Genomic DNA, 20,531 nt, shown 5'->3' on the forward strand with positions numbered 1-20,531 from the left:
TTCAAGCCCGGGCCCAGCTGACGCGCCCCCCCCCCCGCCCCCTCACGGTCTCCCTGGAAGTGGGTGAGAATCGGGAAGCTGGAAGAGGAGGGTACGGAGAGGCCCCGGCTGAAACGGGGCAGGTTGAAATGGGAGGTGAGGGCAGAGGGTCGGGAGCAGAGGCCAGACACGGTACAGGGCCTGGGGTCCGTGGGGAGGGAACACCAGAGGGCAGGGGCCCAAGGCCCATGGCGGGACACCCCTCACCAGGAGCTGCTGCCCACACCCCAGCTGGAGCCGGCCAGCACCACCGTGGGCTTGAGTTACCCAGAGGCTGGGGCCAGGTGGTGTTTCTCAGCGAAAAGGAGACGCCTGAACTCGTGGGGTTCCTGGGGGCAGGCCGGGATCTGGGGGATTGGATCTCCCCACTTCAAAGGGGCCCCAGGCCTGCTGAAACCCACACCAGCTAGCACCAAGGGGCTTTGCCAAGAGCCTGGGCAGGGGTGGGAACCCGAGACCCGGACACACGCTGTCCCCCACCTGCCCCACAGTCTGAGCACCCAAGATGGGCCCTTGTGCCCCCGGAGGGGCAGCCAGCATGGGGTGCTGCAGGCAGAGGACGTCAGGCCCGCCATCCTGGGACAGAGGACAGAGGCTGACGGGGTGGCTGAGCCCTGCCCACAGGTCAGCACGTGGAGGCAGGGCCGCCCCAGGGAGGAGGGGGCCCCGAGGTGGGGGCTGAGGTGCAGAGCTACTTTGTCCTGCACGGGGCAAGCGTGGTCCCCAGGGGACTGCCTCACACCCCTACGTGTGCACTACGTGCTGTGTGACTTGGCCAAGTCACACAACCTCTCTGAGCCTTCGTTTCCTCATCCATAGTTCCTGTTGACTTTTCACAGCAGAGGCAGAATCAGTTGCTCACCACTGTGTGGCCCATCATCCAGCAGAAACGTGGAGATCCCTGAGTGAGTGAGTGAGTGAGTGAATGAATGAATGAGTAACTGGGAAGCTGCAGGGAAGGCAGAGCCCTCCCCAGGCCTCGGCCTGCCCACCTCCAGGTAAGGGCACGCTTCCCGCCCCGTGACGCCGGGACTCACTTGAAAGCCTTGAGTCTCCACATTGTCAGGAGGGCGGCACGTCAGTACAACCCCCAAGAGTTGTCCCAGTGGTTCCCTAAGGCTATGTGACACATAGCAGCTTGAAACAATGAACCGTTATATACCGTTGCCGTGGGTGCCGAATTTGGGCGTGTATTCTGTGCGTTAGCCGCGAGTCGCCACGTCCAGCCCCTGTTCAAGGGGAGGGATCTGGGCTCCACCTTTTGGAGGGAGGAAGATGAAAGAATCTGTGGCCAAATGTTAAAACCGCAATAGTGCTTAATTTGACCATCTCTCTCCAAATCCCAAATGCACTTGCCCTTGACGGTGCCATTTCTCCTTTGGGTTCATCCTGCTGGTCTCACTTACACGTATTCGTGGCTCTGCTATTTGTAAAGGCCCAAATAGGACAAGCTAGCATCCACCCGTCCGGAGGGATCTGGGTATACGAGTAGCCGTTCCGCAGAACGTTCCGTAGCTGCGTGTGGGTGGAGCAATGGACAGGCAGACGTCAGCCAGACGTCGCCTTATGAGGGTCTGTGGGATTACCTCTAAGATTCACCGTTTAATGCAAAAAGTACAGTGCGTGTAGTAGACTATCTTTTGTTGAAGAAAGGGGTGAATGGGAATATTTATTCGTATTTTCTGGTATTTGCATCAAGAAACTCTGGAAGGAAACACAAGAAGCTGCCCCGTGTGCTGACCCAGCAGGACAGCGGAAGAGGGTCCATGGGCCGGGGGAGCCAGTGGGGGGGGGAGACCTCTCACTGCAGAACTTCAACCACAGGAACGTGTGATCTGTGCACACGAAATACCACGACAAGAAACGTAAAATCACCACCAGCCCAGCAGGAAGGCGACCAGCTGACCCCACCCCTGCAGGGCTCCCCCACCCGCCAGGCCGGACTGAGCTGCCCACGGGCCTCCTGTGGTCACCCAGCTCCCCGCAGTCCACGTCGGCTTCCTGGGGCTCTGCAGGCTCCATGTCCTCTCCGGGCCCCACCCCCCCAGGGCTTGCGGCCAAGCACCACATTGATGCTGACATGCTTCCCATTTTCTTTGCAGCCAAGAAATCCCCATCCCTGTGGAAGCTGCGCGGCGACCCAGCTGAGGGCCGACTCCCAGGTACGTAGAGGGGACCGCTGGAGTGGAGGCTGGCGGGCCGCACGCGGCCAGAGCTGCCCTGTCCCCGCCCTGCCACCCGTGTCTCCTTCCGTATTGCTCGCTCAGGCAGTAATGGGGGCTGCCAGCGGTCTCCCCGGACCACCTCCGGGGCCGGGTGTCAGGGCCGGCCCTCGGCTCTGAACCGCAGCCCTGGGCCAGGCTTGTCACCTGACGCTCTGTCCCCTGGCCAGCTCGTCAGGCCACTCGGGCCAGACCCCTCCTTTCCCGAGGGGCCTGCAGCACAGCTGATTCAAACCAGCAAATGAGCCTCTTACGCCTGTTTTCAGACCCTGCCCAGCCTTCCGCACAAGCCGCCCTACATCTGCTTTGTGTCCGTGAGCAGAACAGGACTCAGGGGGTGACGGGACGTAGCGGTTATGGTATTCACAGGGAAATACTTCGGTTCCCACCACACCGTCTGCTAAACACCCGGTGAGGAGCTTGTTCACTGCACTCTTTAGGAGCCAGCATCAGTCCCGGGGCATGGGTGGAGACCTTGAGCCCACTGAGGCGGGGCAGGTGCCGGGGCCACAGCCAGCAGGGGCCGAGGGATCAGGACCACGGCCATCAGCCGCCCAGGCCCGAGCCCCACCCACCCATCCCTCTCAGGGGGCGCAGTTTGGAGCCTGGACCTGCGGGGCCTCCATGGTGTCTGACAGCTACTTGGGCGTGACCGGCCACCCCCAGAAAGCTCCAGAAGCTGTGGGGAGGCCAAGCCCTGGGCCCTCCCCGCTCCTCACAGCAGCACCTGGGCAGTGTGCATAGGGGTGGTGAGGAAGGCCCCTCGAGGTCAGGGGCCCTTGTGCATCTGCCCACCTGGCCCCTGGGCTTCACTGCCTGGCAGATTCAGGAGCAGAGGCCCCACAGACCAGAGCCCGTCCTTGCTCCTAGGGAGGGGCGGACACCAGCCCCAAGTGGGTTCAGAGCCCCTGATGCCTGCCATGCGGGAGCCCCCTCCTCTGACCCTCCAGGTCCTGAGTTAAGTCCCACCTAGCATGCAGTAAGTGCTGCCTACCCACTGCCCTCCACGCCCAGCCTCTCTGGGCTGTCCAGGAGCTCTGAGCCAGGGTCAGGTGTCCACAGCTGTGCTGTGTCTGCTCCCCTGAACGCTGGGCATGGGGCAGATGTCCAGAAGCGCCACGTGAACCTGAACTTGAGAACAAGGGGTCAGCCCCCATATGGGGCCTTTCCACCAGGAGCAGCTAACTCACAGCCGCTGGAACCGAAAGGGCCCTTCAGACAACCGGGTCCGACCATCCCCCTCTGCCGATGGAGAAGGGGAGCCAGGAGATGGGCGGTGCTGCTGGCAGACAGGCAGCTAGCCCACCGCAGCCTGTGACCTCGGTCCTTGGAAGGCAGCAAGGCGATTCCCGAGTCCTGGCTCCGAATGTCTCTGCCTGAAAGAAGCATGACCCACTGCTGCTTGCAGCTTAGCGGCCAGAAGGAGCCACGTGGCCCGTGCTGCTTGCAGCAGGACACACGGACCGTCCTTCCGCAGGGCACAGCGCACTCGTGGGTCATGATGCAGTCTCCCCACCTTGAGCCCAACGGGGAGCCCTCTGACCAGAGCCCGGGCTTCTGGCGTTCAGAGTGACGAGTGTGCGGGCCCGAGGCCGCAGGTGCCCGAGAGCGGGGGAGGGGCGCCTGGGCTCAGGGCTTCCACTCCTCCTTAAAAACTCAGGCGGGACGGCCCAGGTGACCCCGACAGACCCCGACTCTCATGTGGCTTCAAGCAGTGCGGGGGAGAAGCAGCTTGGCAGCCCGTGCACAGACGGGGGACACGGAGGCCCGGGAGGCGCTGGCATCCGGGGGAGCCCCTGCGTGCCAGCGGCCGGCCAGGCTCTGTGCATTGCTGAGCCTCAGGACGGCCCTGCGAGGGAGGCTGTTACCATCACTACCCCAAGGGCGTGCAAACCCACTTTCCCCAGTCCTGGGCGCCTACTGTGTGCCAGACTCCAGGCCAGGGGCGCGGGCAGAGGAGCAGATGCAGACTCGCCCTCAAGGGCCCAGGCTCAGGCGGCAACAGAGCGAGTCGGCAACCCCCCCCAAACAACACACGTCCCACAAGGGGCTGACCCAGAGTTGGCAGAGGGTCGTCCCTGCAACAGCCCCATCGGGGGCTCCACTGGGATACCCATTTTCCAGGCACACGGCGACTAAGGGACTTGCCCCAGCAGCGTCACGAGGGGCCCGCCCTCCCCTTGGCCCCCACGGCTCTCTCGTGCGGGGGCCGTCCTGGGGGCCCTGACTGCTGCTGCCCCTACACCAGGCACAGCCTGGCTCTGAGCAGGTGTCCGGACCACATGTGGGGCTGGGAGGAGGCCCCGCAGGAACCCCCGGTGTCCTTCACTAGCCCTGAGGTCTTGGGCGAGTTACGCACCTCCCTGTGCTCCATAATCTCACCCGTAAATCAGCGATGACAGTAGCGCTTCTGACCTCTCGAGCCACTGTGAGGACCAGAGGAGTGGTTGGGAAGCACTCAGTGTCCTGGCCCCCAGTGAGGGCCCAGAAGGAGCTCAAGCTACTGCTACTGCCATCATTTATTCATTCAGCAAACTTCACCCACGAGCCCTGCCCCAAGGGCTCTCAGTCCACATGTGCAAAGGGAAGCTGAGGACTTGCCCCAGGCAGTGGAGCCCAGAGGAGCGGGGAGGTCCCTACCTAGGAGGGAGGGCGCCCCCAGGCTGATGGGATGGGGAGGGTCCAGTGGCGGGGCTGGCCTGGCAGGGGATGGGGCGGCGGTGGGGCGATGTGGCGCCCGCTGCTGGCCGGCACTGGAACCACGCCCAACCTGGGTCAGGAAGCCTCTGCCCCAGCCTCAGAGCTGGTGGCCTTCACATGGGGCTGAGCTCCCACGACTGTCTGGGGAGAGCCAAGAAAATCAGCGTTGCTGACAGCCGGCCGCGGGATTGCTCTGTGGACGAGACCCCCAGAGCCGCTAGGGGGATGGGAGTGGGGTCATGGAGAGAGAAGGAAGGGGTGAGGGCCATGCCCCCGGAGGCTCCCCTCACCCAGTGCTCCTAAAGCTCAGTGTTCTGGGTGGGGCTTTTCTCCAGAGGCCCGTGGGGCTGTGCTCTGGGTTAGGGTCACAGGCACAGGCCAGATACGTGTGCCCCCAAACAGGAGCTCAGCTCAGGGGCCCAAGAAAGGAGCCAGAACCTTCCGGAGACCGGGGGTCCGCAGGGCGAGGGCCTGGAGGCCGTCCTGTGTGATCCCAGGGTCAGGGGATGGGGCAGGTGAAGGACCAGGTGGGAGCCTCAGCCAGACGCCCCCTCCGTCCTTCCTGGGCTCTCCGCCCTGGCTGTCAGGTGCCCGTCACCCACCCCGGGGCCACTGCAGGTCTGGGAGCCACGTGCCACTTGGGGCTTTGCTGCTCAGGGCCCGGCTGGTGCCTCGCACGGCTTGCTTGGGGGTGGCCAGGGGTCTTCTCAGATCTCAGGCCTCGACAGTATTTTCTCTCTTTTTCCTTCCTTTTCCTCTCCAACCCCAATCCGCCCCCCCACTAAGCCCTTTCTCAGTCTGGCAGCAACTCTTTTCCCCTCTCATCTCTCAAGGTGCCGACGGAGCCAATCCCCCTCCCCTAAAAGTACAGGTTACGTGCCCGCCGCTTCTGCTCCCAGCCTGCCACGCCACCGTGGGAGCCACGAAGCCCCACAGTCCCCGACCCACTCTGTCCTTTCCTTGCAGGCTCCACTCAGGACCATGAGAGCAGGCCCCTCCAGGGCCCCTCGAGGGGCGAGGATGTCCGCCCAGCCCGCTTTCCGCGGCCCGCCTCAGACCACAGCATCCTCCTAGCACCCAGGACGGAGGGGCCATGCCTGGGGAGCAGCCCCTCGGAGCGCCACCCCCAACCATGACCGGAGACCTGCAGCTCTGCCCAGCGGCCAGTGGCACGGGGGGCCCCCTGCAACCTCCCAGTGAGGTCAGTGCCCCAGCCAACAGGACCGCCAAGACCACGGGCAGCGGGGCCCAAGCCATGGACAGCCCTGAGACTCAGGTGCGGCAGGCTGGGAAGGCGGGGCCCAAGGCCCCACTCCCCAGAACCCAGTCCCTGAGCAGCGCCCCTGGGAAGGGAAGCAGCCCCCAGGCCCCAGCAGGGAGGAACCTGGTGCAGGCTCGCGCACGGCGGGCGAGCAGGCTGGACAGCAGCCCCCAGCAGCTCTACGGTCTGAGCATCGCCAGCTCAAGGCCCAAACCCGCCCTGGACGAGAAGACCCCTGAGGGCCCGCAGCAAGAGGCCCCCCGGCCCCCAGAGGCCGAGGCCCCCCGGGGCCAAGGAACCAGAGCCCGTCTCAGGCCCGGCCCCCCCAGGGCTGAGGCCTCGCCTGGCCCGGAAGAGCTCAGCTTCCAAAAGTGCTTCCAGGAGACCCCCTCCAGCTTTACCTCCACCAACTATACCTCACCGAGCGCCACCCCTGGGCCCCCGCCCCTCAGGGCCCCCCAGAGCAGCGGCGCCAGCCCCTGCCGGCCGGCCTCCTACGTGGAATTCCAGGCCAGCAGGGCCGACGCCTGGCCTCCCACGGCTGAGAACAGCTTCCCAGGTGCTAGTTTCGGGGTGCCGCCCGCTGAGCCGGAGCCCTTTCCCGAAGGCGGCAGCCCCGGGGTGGTTGCCTTCCAGTACCCCTTCCCAGAGCTGCACGGAGCCGGCCCGAAAGCCTTCCCCGAGGACGCGGCCGGGCCCGAGTTCGCCGAGAGGGCGCTGGTGTTCGCCTTCCACCAGCCTCGGGGAGCGTGGCCCGAGGAGCCGGTGGGCACGGGCCCAGCCTACCCCCTGCCCGCCCGCTCGGGCCCCCCAGCCCCGCCCTGCTACCCTGGCCGGCCAGGCGGCCTCAACGCCCCCAGCGACCTTGGTGGTGCGCTCCCTCCCCCTGGCGCTGCTCGCCCGGCCCCCAGCCCCTTCTCGGAGAGCACGGCCACCTTCCGGGACAGTTTGCACGAGAGCATGACCAAAGTGCTCCCTGAGAGGCCGCCTTCGGCCCACGATGGGCTGGGGAGCCCCAGGGGGCCCCCAAACTCGCTGGCCCAGAGGCAGTTTCCCGGGCAGGCGTATGGAAGCCCCGGAGCCGGCGGGGTGGGCGCCAGCCCAGGGCCTCGGGACACGGAGCTGACTGCCTCCGGGCCCCCCGCCGCCAGACTGCCCCCGCTCTGGGACCCCGCCCCAGCCCCTTACCCCACGCCTCCCCTGGGCCCCCTGGCCACTACCAGGAGCGCATTCTTCGAAGCCCAGCCTGGCCCAGGCCAGCAGCTCAGCCTCCCCCAGAGCCCCCCGCTGCCCTGGCCCCAGGTGCTCCCGGCCGCCGGCCCCGGCCCCCACCAGATGGAGATGTTGAACCAGCTGCCTTTCCCCCCGGAAGTCCCCGAGTGGCAGGGGGGCAGCCAGGGAGCCCTGGCTGCTGCCACAGGCAAGACGCCCGGGCCGGGCGAGAAACTGGCGGTCCTGAGAAACAGCCCGGGCCAGCACAGCGGTGGCTCCCCTGGGCTGTTCGCCTACAACGGGCTGAAGGACCCTGGAGCCCAGCCCCCCTTCTTCGGGGTGGCCCAGCCCCAGGCCTCCCCCCGGGGCCCCCCCGGCCCCCCCCCGCCCAGGGTGGTGGGAGCCTCCCCCAGCGAGTCCCCCCTGCCCTCGCCGGCCACCCACACGGCCAGCAGCACCTGTTCGTCACTGTCCCCTCTGTCCAGCAGCCCAGCCAACCCCAGCTCGGATGAGGGCCAGCTCCCCGCGCCGCTCGGGCCATCCGCCTTCTTCCACCCACCCACGCACCCCCAGGACACCGGCAGCCCCTTCCCGTCCCCTGAGCCCTCGCACACCCTCCCCATCCACTACCAGCCAGAGCCAGTCAAGGCCTTCCCTTTCCCCACAGAGGGGCTGGAGGAGCCCCCGTTCCCTAGCTCGGGGCTCGAGGTGGGCAGCGTGGGCCTGGAGGGCTTCCCCCAGGAGCCGCCCCCCTACTCCGCCCACCACTTCCCCCTCAGCAGCGCCAGCCTGGACCAGCTGGACGTGCTGCTCACCTGTCGGCAGTGTGACCGGAACTACAGCAGCCTAGCCGCCTTCCTGGGGCACCGGCAGTTCTGCAGCCTGCTGCCGGCCAGGGCCAAGGATGGCCACCAGCAGCCCCCCGGGTTCCCCACGCCCCCCGTCACCCCCTCTGCACTGGCTGCCCCCAAAGCACCGGCCAGCGGGACCCCGAGCCCACTCAGCCACACCAGGACAGCGCCCTTCCTGCTGGGTGGGGACGTCCGGCCCGATGGCAGAGATGACCCCCTGAGGATGAGCTTCCTGCCCAGCCCGGCCGCCGCCCCCTTCCCACTGCCTGCAGGGGACCTGGACCTGGACGATGCCGCCAAGCTGGACAGCCTCATCACGGAGGCGCTCAACGGCCTGGAGTACCAGTCAGACAACCCTGAGATCGACAGCAGCTTCATCGACGTCTTCACTGACGAGGAACCTTCCGGCCCCCGGGGCCCCGCCACCGGGCAGCCCCCCAAGACCAGGCTGGGGGCAACGCCAGAGAACAAAGCCCAGCTCCCGCTCCCGGCGGTGGCTGCCCCGCTGGAGCCCCAGCCGACCCGGCCTGGCGACACGGGCTACCCGGCCGGCCCCAGGCCCAAAACCCGCTCCCTGGGCCCAGCGCCCTCAGAGGCAGATGGGGCCGGCCTGGCCGGCCAGCAGAGAAGAGGAAAGCGATTTAAGTTGTTCCGGAAAGAGCTGGACACGGTCAGCACCGCCAAGAGGCCGGGCAGGGGCTCCAGGGCCAGCCGCCTGAGGCCGAGGAGGAAAGGCCGGGCTGAGCCGGCCCTGTCCCGCCCGCGGGACCTCAGAACCCAGGCCCCCAAGAGCCACGCAGACCCGGGGGGACGGGCCCTCCTGGTGGAGACCCGGAGCTCCAGGCGCCTCCGACTGTCCCCCGGCCAGGACTGCAGGCGGAGGCGGCCGCGCGGCGGCACCTGGAGCAAGGAGCTCATCCACAAGATCGTGGAGCAGAAGAACCGGGCGGGCCAGCGCGGCCCAGCCCCGGGCACCGCGGACGGTGGGCCCCCCGACCGCGGCGGCGCCTCCGAGTCTGAGGAGGAGGTTGGCCCGCGGCTGCGAGGCTCACGCTTCAGAGGCCGGCCCCGCCCCAGCGGCCGGCGATGGCGCCGGGGCGAGAAGAGGAAGGAAGTGGACGGGCAGCAGCAGAAGCCCAGGAAGGCCGTGAGGCAGGAGACCGTGAGGCCTGAGGCCTCCCCGGGCCCAGAGGAGCCGGGCAGGCCGTGGCCAGGTCCCATCAAGAGTCCCGAGGCCCAGGGCCCATCGCACGGCTCAGAGGCTGGAGTGGGCCCTGAGGAGAGAGGCCCCCAGCGCCTCCTGCAGGGTCCCACGGGCGCCGAGACCCCAGAGGAAAGCCATCCCTCTCTGGACTTCCTCCGAGACACCGCGAGCCCTGAAATCGCTGAAGACCTTCCCCCTGAGGCCACAGAACTTCACAGAGAGGCTCTGAGCTCCTCTCCAGCCACCTGTGGGGGAGGAGACCCCTGCCCCCCAACCCCAGAGCAACCACAGCTCCGCAAGGAGGACACAGTGCCGCCCCGCGCGAGCTCGCCCCCGCTGGGTGCCCCCCGGTGCTCGGAGCCCCCTGCCTCCCCGCCAGGAGAGTCACTGGTGCCCGTCGCTAACGCAGCCGACACGGCCCACCCCGAACCCAGGACCCTCTTTTTGAAGACCCCTGGTCTTGGAGATTCCGTGGGGCTTCCAGCCGCCAAAAAGGGGCCTCAGCCCTGCAGCAGCCCTCCCGGCGGATTGTTCCTCAGACCCAAAGACCTGGCTGGCTGTTGCCACAAAGACCTGGGCTCTCAGTCCTCAGCCCCAGACAGCCCACCGGCCATCAGAGCAGGCCTCTGCCAGGGTGGCGAGGATGCCAGTTCCCAAGAGCCCAAGCCGCCCAGGAACCCACCCTACACAGTCGTCACGGGCCCAGGCAAAGCTGAATCGCCACCGGCCTTGGAGCGCACGGCCCTTTTCTCGGGGCTGCCTGGGCATGGCTTCGAGCCGCCAGTCTACGGCAGCCTCTCTGGGAACGGGGACACCCAGGTGCCGCGTGCGTGTGCTGCCCCTCCCCCGAGGAAACCTCAGCTAGACCCGCCGTACCCCTCGTTTCTGCCCAAGATGGGCTGGTCCCTGCTGGAGGAAGTGTCCCCCGTGCCGCCTGGCCATCTGCGCCCTTCTCCCAGCCTCTCAGGGGAAAAGGCATTCAGTCAGAGGTGTCCCAGTGAAGGGACTGTGGCCACCAGCCTCCCCACTTTGCCCGGCAAGGTTATCAAATGTAGCACCGCTTGTAGCGGTGACCTGTCAGAGGAGGAGCTCGAGATCAAAAGGCTGGTCACCGAACTGGAGTGTCAGCTGCAAAGCAAAGGCGCACAGGACGCCCCGGGAGAGCCGTGCGGAGCCAGCGTCACCAGTCCTGGGGAACTGAGTCCACACCCGGAGGGGGCAGAAACAACTGTGGCCACCACGGGGGCCACTCTAGGGGGCCCCCAGGAGGAGTGGCCCTCGTTCCACCCTGGAGAAGCAGCCCTGGCCCCCGGCGCCCACAAGGACGTGGCTCCTGGGGGTCCTTTCAGGCCCACTGGGGCCAGCCTCAGTTTCCGGCCAGTGCAGAAAGCTGGGGTCTCCAAGACGGGGCTCCCCAGGGCCGAAGGGGGCCTCGGGGCCCACCTGGAAGTCTGTTTACCAGAGCCCCCATGGGACATGGGGAGTTTAGCGAAGTGCAGCCCAAGCCCTGAGCCTTCACTTCCTAAGGGTAACAGGGCCGCCAGAATACAGCACAGCCAAGACCTCCCACTGCTCTTTCTCTGCCCACGGAGAGGGGGGCATTCCCCGGGATCCCACAGGGCACCTGGGCCCTGCCGAGACCCCTCAGAGCTGGAAGCGTTCGGCAGCCCTGTTGCTCCTCTTGCACCTGGTTTGGCATTTCGGGGGGCCAAGCTTCTGCCCCTGGGTGCCACCCCACATTCTGGGGCCAGTCACAACGGTGGCCCCAAGGGACACTCTGTGAGCAGCACAGGTGGGCCAGGAGGAGCAAGGCTCCTGTCCCCTGTAGCAGGGGGCCCTGGCCCTGAGGGTAATGAGGGGTTTGTACCAGCGGGGGCCTCCCCAAGTCGTGCCTCTGTGCCCGACCCCAGCCCTGGCAGGAGGCCCCAGGACCCAGCCTCGAGCCCCCTTCATCAGCTCCAGCTCCTGGTGGCCAGAGCGGCTGAGAGAGAAGATGACGCCCGGGGCTCACAGGGGCCCCCGCCTGATGACACCCAGAGTCCTCAGCACAGCGGCCCCTCAGATCCGGGAGAGGAGAGTGTGGAAGGTGGGAAAATGGCCTGCAGCCCTGCCCAAGGCTTCCCAGGGGGTATGCGGATGACAGCCGTCCCTGCTGTGGCCGGACGCCAGCTGGGGCCAGAGGGAGATGGACATCCAGGCTCACACGGCCAGGCCGAGAAGCCCGAGGGCCAAGTTGGAGCCAGCCAACTGCAGCCAGATGACCGGGGGAGGCCGGGGCGGCCGGCCCAGCTAGCCGGGCAGCTCCAGAGAAGCAGGGCGGCCGTGGGCCTTTGGAACGGGGCACGGACCACCCCAGGCCCCGCCTACTCTGAGGCAGAGTCTTCAGTCCCAGCCTTGGCAGCAGCCGACACGGGAGATGGGCCCGAGGACCAGACTCCAGAGGCAGTAGCTGGCCCGGGCCTTCAGAAGCATCTGTTGTTCACTGGCGAGAGCCCGGTGCCCCCCACCAGGGACCTGGCCATGCACACCCCCTCGCCCACTTCTGCAGCCACCCCTGACCCCTGCGGCCCCACGGAAGGCCCAGCTCACCGCCCTCTCTGGGGGGACTGTGGCCCCCTGGAAGACCCTCCCGAGGAGCCCAGCTTCGTCGGTGTCTTCACTCCCGCCCATGGAGGGGACTGCCCTGGAGGTCGCATGGCAAGGACCCTAGAGGGTTCCAGAAAGGAGAGACCCAGGGAAGCTCCTGCCTGTGTCACCCCTCCCCCCCCAGCGAGGGCCACCTCCCCGAGAGTGACCATCACGGCCGCTGCCCTATCCGGCATCCCTACCACTGGTGGCCTGGGGGCAGTCAGAGGCCCCAGGGCCGAGTGGCCAGACCCCAGGGGAGCCCTGTCCAGCACCCACCCCGATGGGGTGCCCAAGGGCCCCTCCTCAGAACCCCCAGGCAACAGGGAAAGCCACGGTGTCACCGCTGTGCCCACTGACCCTTCCACACGGGGGGCCATGGGGCCAGATCCCCACACCTGCCAGGAAGGTGAGGCAGAGGCCAGCCTCCAGGAACAGGAGGGCCTAGAGATGCCCGGGGCTGGGCGCCCTGCTGTTACAGAGGCATCCGAAGCCGGCACCAGGGGTCTGAGGGTCACCTGCCCTGCCACAGAGCTCCACCCAGGCAGAACCACAACTCCGAGCGGCACAGCCAGTGACTCCAGGCCGCGCTCCCCCCAAAGCCTCGGGGACACCCTCCACCAGAGACCCCAGGGGGATCCCCTCAGTCCCCAGGACCCCAGACAGAAGCCTCGTGGCTTTAAAAAGAAGCCAGTGTTCACTGAGAACGGCCACTGGAGGGGCGGAGCCCCCAGCGGGCAGCCCGTGACCTGTGAGGTCTGCTCAGCCTCCTTCCGCTCTGGGCCGGGCCTGAGCCGCCACAGAGCCAGGAAGCACGGGCTGCACAGGGCTACTGCCTCCCAGCCAAGCCCAGCGGCCCCACCTGCTCCCCAGACGTGCCACCCACCGGGAAAGAAGAGCCGCAGGGTGCCGGGGAAGGAGAGACCGAGGCGCCTGGTGGGAGACCCCAGCCAGGCCGGGAGGCTAAGCCCTGCTCGTGGCTCTGTGGCTCCTGAGGATGCCCTGGGTCCCGGGATGTCCAGGGGGCTTAGGCGGGGGCTCAGCCTTCTGGGAGCACCGGGCTGTCCCCCTCGCTGGGAACCACATCCCCCAGACACGGTCAAGCAAGGGGTGGACGTGAGGCCTGCAGAGCCCAGGAAACAGGACCAGCTGGAGAGGGATGAGGCCCGTTCCAAACAGACAAAGAAAGGCGGGGGCCAGAGGCGGGGCAGGCCGCCCGCAGACTTCCCCAGCGAGTCAGAGGGGAAAGCCAGCAAGAGGGCGAGAAAGCCAAGAGCGAGAAGGTTCCGGGAGGAGAGCGGTCTCCAGGGCCCCGCAGATGAGATTTCGGGGAGAAGAGGCTGGAGTCCATCAGCTGCCATTGCCAGCTGCCCAGCTCTCCCGAGCCGCCGCCTCTCACCAGAGGCAGAGCAGGAGGCCGAGTCCCCGCAGCCGCCTCGCGGCGCCACGGACCTGGAGGAGACGCCTGCTCGGAAGCCTCCTGGGGATCGGGTGGCCTGTCCAGGGATGGTGGAGGGGGCACCTCCTGGGCCAGAAGGGCCAGTGGGGCGGAAAGCAGCCTCGGCAAGAGGGTGCGGGGGACCCCGAGAGACCAGGATGTCTGGCGTCTGCAAAGAGCCGTCGAGGGCAGCTGGGGGTAAACCTGCAGGGGACAGCAGAGTGGCCGAGAGCAGAGCAGGGCAAGGTGTCCGGGAGGGGCACGAGGCCCCCTGGGACCCCCAGGCCCCTCCCGAGACTCGTGGTGCTGAAGCAGGCGGCACCATACGCAGTTGCCTGTGGGACCCCCTGCACAGTCCAGGAGAGGGGGTCCAGGGGCGGGAGAGCACTGCCCCTGGAGCCCCCAGCCCGAATCTCGGAGACCCTCTGAGCTTGTTTGATGATGAAGCCTCCTTTTCCCAGCTCTTCCCCCTGGGAGACCGCTTGGTTCGGAAGAAGAACCCCCGTGTCTATGGGAAGCGCTGTAAAAAGTCGAAGCCACCTCCCCAGCCCGCGCCCAGCAGCCGGGCAGGGGGCAGCGCCACTCTGTCCTCCTTCCGCCTGCCCACAGACCTCAGTGACTCTGGCTCGCTCTGCCTGTCCCATGAGGACCCGTGGGGTGACGAGGCTGCGGGTCTGCCAGAGTCCTTCCTCCTGGAGGGCTTCCTCAGCAGCAAGGTGCCTGGCATTGACCCCTGGGCCGTGGGCCCCAGCCTGTGGGCCCTGGAGCCCCACGCGGAGGCGGACCCCTGCTGCGCCGAGGACCACCCGTCAGAAAGCATCCCTGAGCTGCACATGGTCCCGGCAGCTTGGCGAGGCCTGGAGCTGCAGGCCCCCGCCGACGGGGCCACCTCTTCTCTAGGAGACGCGAGCCCCGAGCCCCCCAACCTAGAGCGAGAGCACCACGAGTGTGGCGTCCCCGGGAGCGCCGCGGGTCTGCAGGTGCAGGACCTGTGCTTCCTAGGACCCTGCGAAGACCCCGCAGGTCTCCCGGGCACCAGCTTCTTGGACTTCAAGGCCACGGCCAGTTCCCAGGGCCCACAAAGCAGGACAGAGGAGGCGGCCGGGGCAAGAAGGGCCCCAGGCGGAGGCCGGCCCACCAAGGCCAGGAGGGCGTCCTACAAGTGCCGGGTGTGCTTTCAGCGCTTCCACGGCCTGGGAGAGCTGGACCTCCACAAGCTGGCCCACAGCCCCTCGCCGCCCCCCACCTGTTACATGTGCGTGGAGCGCAGGTTCGGCTCCCGCGAGCTGCTGAGGGAGCACCTGCAGGAGAAGCACGTGCAGAGCAAGGCCGGGCTGTGGGCCTGCGGCATGTGCCGGCGGGAGGTCGCCGGCGTCTGGATGTACAACGAGCACCTGCGAGAGCACGCCGTGCGCTTCGCCCGCAAGGGGCAGGCGCGGAGGTCCCTGGGGGACCTGCCCGGATGTTGGGAGGAGGACGGCGTGGCCACGCGCTTCCTGAGCGGCATCGTGGGACAGGTCCCCAAACCCCACCGGGGCAAGCGCTCCATCGGCGGCAAGGCAGGCGGGGGCCCCGCGGAGGCGGCAGGGGCGGATGTGGGAGCTGGGAAGGAATTCCCGGGGGAGAGACGAAGACCCAAGGCCCGCGCCCCCGGCTCAGACCCGGACAGCGCCTCGGCCCAGGGCAGCCCGTCAGCCTGCGTGAACCCCGCCCCGCCCGGCGGCTTGTCCCCCGACGGCCGTTCGCACAGCGAGTCCCCGCCCCCAGCCGTCCCGGTGCACCAGGACTGCAAGGACCCCGCCCGCGACTGCCACCACTGCGGGAAGCGGTTCCCCAAGCCGTTCAAGCTGCAGCGCCACCTGGCGGTGCACAGCCCGCAGCGCGTCTACCTGTGCCCCCAGTGCCCGCGGGTGTACCCCGAGCACCAGGAGCTGCGCGTGCACCTGGGCGGCGATCACGGGCTGAGCGGGGAGCTGGAGCTGCAGCACACCCCGCTGTACGCCTGCGAGCTTTGCGCCAACGTCACGCACATCAGCAAGAGGTCCTTCGTCTGCAGCTCCTGCAACTACACCTTTGCCAAAAAGGAGCAGTTCGACCGGCACATGGACAAACACCGGAGGAGGGGGCAGCAGCCCTTCACCTTCCGCGGCGTGCGGAGGCCCGGCGCCCCCGGGCACAAGGCCTTGGTCCGAGAGGGCTCGCTTCCCAGCAAACGGCGCAGGGTGGCAACGTCCAGCAGCCCCCCCGGGTCCGGCGTGGACGGGCCTCTGTCCCGGGACAGCGGCCCCACCCTGAGCGAGCGGTCCCTCCCAGCCCTGCCCCAGCCCGGCCCAGAGGCAGCTCCCAGCACCACAGCAGGGCAGCCCGGGACCCCAGAGAGGCCCACAGACCCCGTGGGCCACCCGGTCGGCGGCGGCGATCTGCCCTCTGCCCTCCAGGAGCTCCTGCCCCCGTCTCTGTCTCCTTTCCCGGCGGCCTCGGCTGATGGCACAGATGGCCACGAGCCGGACCAGGCCCTGGAGAGCTCCGAGGACGAGGCTTCCCCAGGCAGCCCTGGGCGCTTCCTCCAGCAGGCTCTCCCCTTAGGGGGCTCTCTGCCCCAGCCGGGGGCCAGAGGCCAAGACGCAGAGGAAAAGAGGGCAGCTGGCCCGCTCTCAGGGAAACACAGGACCCCAAGCGCCCCTGGCAAATGTGCCCCTGACCATCACCCAGAAGCCCCCTCTCTGCTCTGGAAGGAGAAGCAGGTGTCCACGTGTCACGTGGCGCCTGCCGGGGGTGCAGGAGGCCCCTCCCTCAGAGGCAGTGCCAACAAGCCCGGGGGCTGCCAGAGCTCGTCCAAGGACAGGTCAGCCTCGTCCACCGCCAGCAAAGCACCCAAGTTCCCAGTACAACTGAAGAAGGCGGTGCCCAGCCCAGTGCCCACAGAGCTCCCCCATGGCACTGAGGACAGGCCAAAGCCCACCACCCTCAAAGTCAAGCCGGGCCCCGGCTCCCAGGGCGCTGGAGGCCCCCGGCAGGGCACCAAGGCAGCGGGCGGCAGCCAGCCCCAGCCGGCCAGCGGGCAGCTCCAAAGTGAGACAGCCACCACCCCAGCCAAGCCCAACAGCCCGGGCCAGGGCCCCGCCCCAGACAAGGCCCCCCCTCGAGCCCCAGCCAAGGGCTACCCCAAGGGACCAAGGGAAGCCAGTGACCAGGGGCCGCGAGGGAGCCTGGGCCCCAGGGAGGACGGGGACAGCAGTGAGAAGAAGAGGAAGGGCCGGGCGCCGGGGCCAACCAGGAATGAAGCCGTGGGGAGCCTAGGGAGAGGCCCCGCAGTCCCTGACAACCCCCCCCGGGCCCCGCGAAAGCAGGCGACTCCCAGCCGCGTGCCCCCTGCCAAGCCCAAGGCCAGTAGCCAGAACGGGACGACACCGCCCCAGCCCTCAGAGCCGCGGAAGGGGGAGCCCGGCCACGCCCAAGGGAGCAGCAGGCGCGGCAAGGAGGCGCTGGGCAAGGCCCTCCCCCAGGCCAGACCCCTGCATAGGCCCCCCAGGAGGGGCGGGGCTGTCCTCGGTGCTGAACCCCCCAACTCCCGGGCCTGCCGGACAGCCGAGTCCCAGAGCCACCTCCTCAGCCAACTTTTTGGGCAGAGACTAACCAGCTTCAAGATCCCTTTAAAAAAGGATGCTTCCGAGTAATTTATAGGAGCCAGCGCGTGCCTGGGAGTGGGGCTGGGGACGAACTGGCAAACGGGGGACCCTGGTCTATGCTGAGGAGCTCCAGTCCTCCGAGAGTTTACCTGGTGGCTACATCTTAACCCACCTGCCGTAGCGTGCAGATACTCAGACTTTGGTGTTAGACCTGCGACTCTGATGCCTTGAACAGGGCCTGGGGTGGACAGCAATCCCTTTCTAGCTGGAAGGTAAGGGTGAGGGGCGGGCCAGCTGCAGCCTCTTTGAGACCATGCAGCTGTTTTCTCAGTACCAGGACGTTAACGAGAAAGCCGCTCACCCCCACCCCAGCCCCGTGTGCCCCACAGCCAAGGCCCGGTACGCCAGAGAACCCCTCACTTTAAAGGTTTGCACAGGGCGCCCCACCTGTGTCATCTAGCAGGAGGTAAGTTGAGGCAGCCTCCGTCTTAGTGTCTTTGCTGCTGTTGCTGGAATTCCAAAGCGACCCTAGAAATCAGATGGGGGCAGAAGAGCCATCTGTGAGCTGCCCGGTGCCCCCCGCACCACCACCCCCCCCCGAGCACAACAGGCCTTCTCTGACCACAGGGTCGTGCCGGCCACTGTCCGTGCCACTGACGGAAGCGCCGGTCTCCAGATGCACCTTGACCCCTGGTCCTCCCTCCCCACCCGCGCTACCCCCAGCCCAGCCTCCGCAGTTGCCCTCTCTAGAGCCTTCCTTCTACGTGGAGCTCTCTGCTGCAAGTATCAGCAATTTTACTCTGAAGATCCTGGTGCTATTTTCATGTTGTAATGTGAATACAGGCTTCCTTGATTTGTTTTACCTGGGGGGTGGGGTCGGGCCAGGAGGCGCAATGTGCCACCCGGGCGGCCCAAGACACCAGTGGCCTGACAAGCCCTTCGCTGGCTCCCGACCGTCGGTGGGAGGCTCCAGCCCCACGGGCAGCTCACGCACTGACACGACCCAGGGGCTGGCTCGCGTGTCCTTTCTACAGAATCGTGTCTTCGCGGGGGCAGGAGGCAGGGAGAGGCTTCCTTCTGTTCTTAGGTATCTCTGAGGTTTGTGGTTTGTTTTGTTCTGTTTCTTCATTTTAGCCTTGGGTGCAATGTGTATGTCAAAAGTTTTAATTTTGATATTTCGAAAGAAACCGAATCAGGCCCATACTGCCTTTGTAGAAGGTACGTGTGCCACTCAGAGTGCCTCTTTAGTGCTAATGAATAAACCCGGGGGCTCTGAGGTTGTAAAATCTTAGCGCATCCATGCTGTCAAATATATGTCCACTGTTTTCACAGGGCACCTCCTCTGTGGCCTCTGTCCTCCCGCCAGCCCCACCCTGCCTGCCCCCCCGAGCCGCCGCTTCGTCCGTCCTGTCCCAGGGCCACCTGGCCCTGCAGAGCTGCCCCAGCCATAGAGTGGTCCCACCAGCCCCCAGACTTGTTGACACGGTGCACACAGTGCCTTAGTGCGGGGCGGGACCCTCTCAGGAAGGAACTAGCACAGCTGGGTTAGGGGACCCAGAGGGCAGCAAAGGCAGCAAGAGGGATCACACTCCCACCGCACGCTCAGACCCCTGGGGCCCACGTGTCCTGAAGACCCCCGTGTCCGGGACAAGCGCCCGGATGGTAGGCAGGGCCCGTCCAGAGTCGGGCACCAGCCCTGATCCCATCCTGCCCCTGACAGCTGCCTGGACACAGGGGTCTCTCAGAGCAGGCCTCAAACAACACATGTCGGGCCGGGGCGGGGGTGGGGGGGAGCCTCGCCAAGCCCTTCCACAGGGAGGGATCCTGCGCGTGACCCGAGACTGCCGAGCCCACGCCCCCCACCCCCCACGCCCTACGCACTCCCCCTTGTCATGCCAGGCCCCGGCCCTGCCATTCCCTCCGCCAGGGACGCCCTACCCTGTCCTCTCTCTCGGTCTCAGCCGCTCCCACCAAGTCCCCCTGCCCAGGTGGGCTGCCTCCATTTCCACCCCTACCGTGGTCCGGGAACAAGCCAGCGGCTTACGAAGTGGTGCGGGCTGGGAGTTGCGCTTTCCATGGGTGGAGCTGGAGCTGCGTCGGGGAAAGGCTATCTGGGGACTTGGTGGTGGATGCCCGTGGGCCGGCTGGGTCCACGGCACTGGGTGCCCCCCCCCATCGGCTCACCACACCTCGGGCAGCCTGGGGCCGGCGTCTGCATCCCCAGAAACATGACGGGGCGTCCAGGCCCTGCCCCAGACTGTGAATCCGGGGCTGGGGCGAGCCGGGCGCTCCGCGCCCTCGGGTGCCGAGGCTCACCACGTCGGGGACCCCCGCAGCTCTAGTCTTCTCAGGGCTGGACGTGAGCAAAACCCACCCTGCTGGACCCTGAGCCCACCCCGCAGCCGCAAGCCCCGTGGCATGGACAGCGCCAACCTGGCCAGCAGGTGGCAGCATTCGCCGGCTCAGCGGGGAAGGGGCAGCTCGGCTGCCGGGCCTCAGTGGGCAGCGGCCTCCAAGCCCCACACACACACATCACAGGTACACTGGGCACCCCCGTCCCCACCGACGGGCCCAGAGACACACACGACACACGGGGGTGCAGTCCTCCACGGCTTCGCACACACACACACACACACACACACACACCCCCACGTGAGTGACTGTGGGGCACATCCATGGGACCCAACCCTCGAGGCGTCCGGGGTGGGCATCCCGAAGGGCCCCATGTGAGCCGAGGGAGGGGACCGGACAGGGTGGGAGAGGGTCCAGGTGGGTATAGGCCTGTGCAGGGGCCACGGCTCCCTGATCCCCTGAGAAAGCTGAGAAGCAGAGCCCAGACCCCACTGCCCTCGCTGGCCTCGGGCAGAGACCCCCGGGCCTGGCTTCCCCACCTGGGAGGCCAGAGTGCCCCTCACCCTGAGACTGCAGGGTCCCCCGGGGCTGCCCTGCTCTGGGCAGGGGGCCGGGGAGACAGAGGGTCAGTAGCAAGGTCACATGAGCGCTGTATCGTACAACTGCACCCTCCCAGGTCCCAAACCTGACCCCGACCACCCCTCGGCCCCCAGCCTGGAGACGGGGCAGGAGAGAAGATGGTGCCTGGGACCAGGTAAGGAGGGCCAGGTGGAGGGGACGGGCGGGGGGAGCGGGTGGGGGTCTGCCAGAACTCGGTGGACAGGGCAGCAGGAGGGAGACGGCTGGTGGTGGAGCGGGCAGGCCAGGCTCCATCCCCAGGCCCCGTAAAGGGGGAGGCTTGCCCGCGTGGCTAGAGGGCACATTCGCAGGGACCCTGCTGGAGAATGTCATTAAAGTGGGCTTTCCTAGGCTCAGAGAATCCGGTCTCCCAGGGAGAG

General features: G+C 67.2%; 1 protein-coding gene across 1 annotated transcript; it reads left to right on the forward strand.

Annotated features, from left to right (window-relative positions):
* Positions 1–635: 635 nt before the first annotated feature.
* ZNF469 (zinc finger protein 469) lies at positions 636–18,949 on the forward strand. The gene is made up of 2 exons (XM_030760919.2): positions 636–2,201; positions 5,928–18,949. The coding sequence occupies exon 2, from the start codon at positions 6,055–6,057 to the stop codon at positions 17,227–17,229; it is 11,175 nt and encodes a 3,724-aa protein (XP_030616779.2). The 5' UTR covers positions 636–2,201; positions 5,928–6,054; the 3' UTR covers positions 17,230–18,949.
* Positions 18,950–20,531: the final 1,582 nt, after the last annotated feature.

This window comes from Delphinapterus leucas, chromosome 20 (genome assembly GCF_059928025.1).
Source record: "Delphinapterus leucas isolate spDelLeu-1000000601 "Yukka" chromosome 20, BTC_Dleu_Yukka2, whole genome shotgun sequence".
In the NCBI taxonomy this organism is placed as follows: Eukaryota; Metazoa; Chordata; class Mammalia; order Artiodactyla; family Monodontidae; genus Delphinapterus; species Delphinapterus leucas.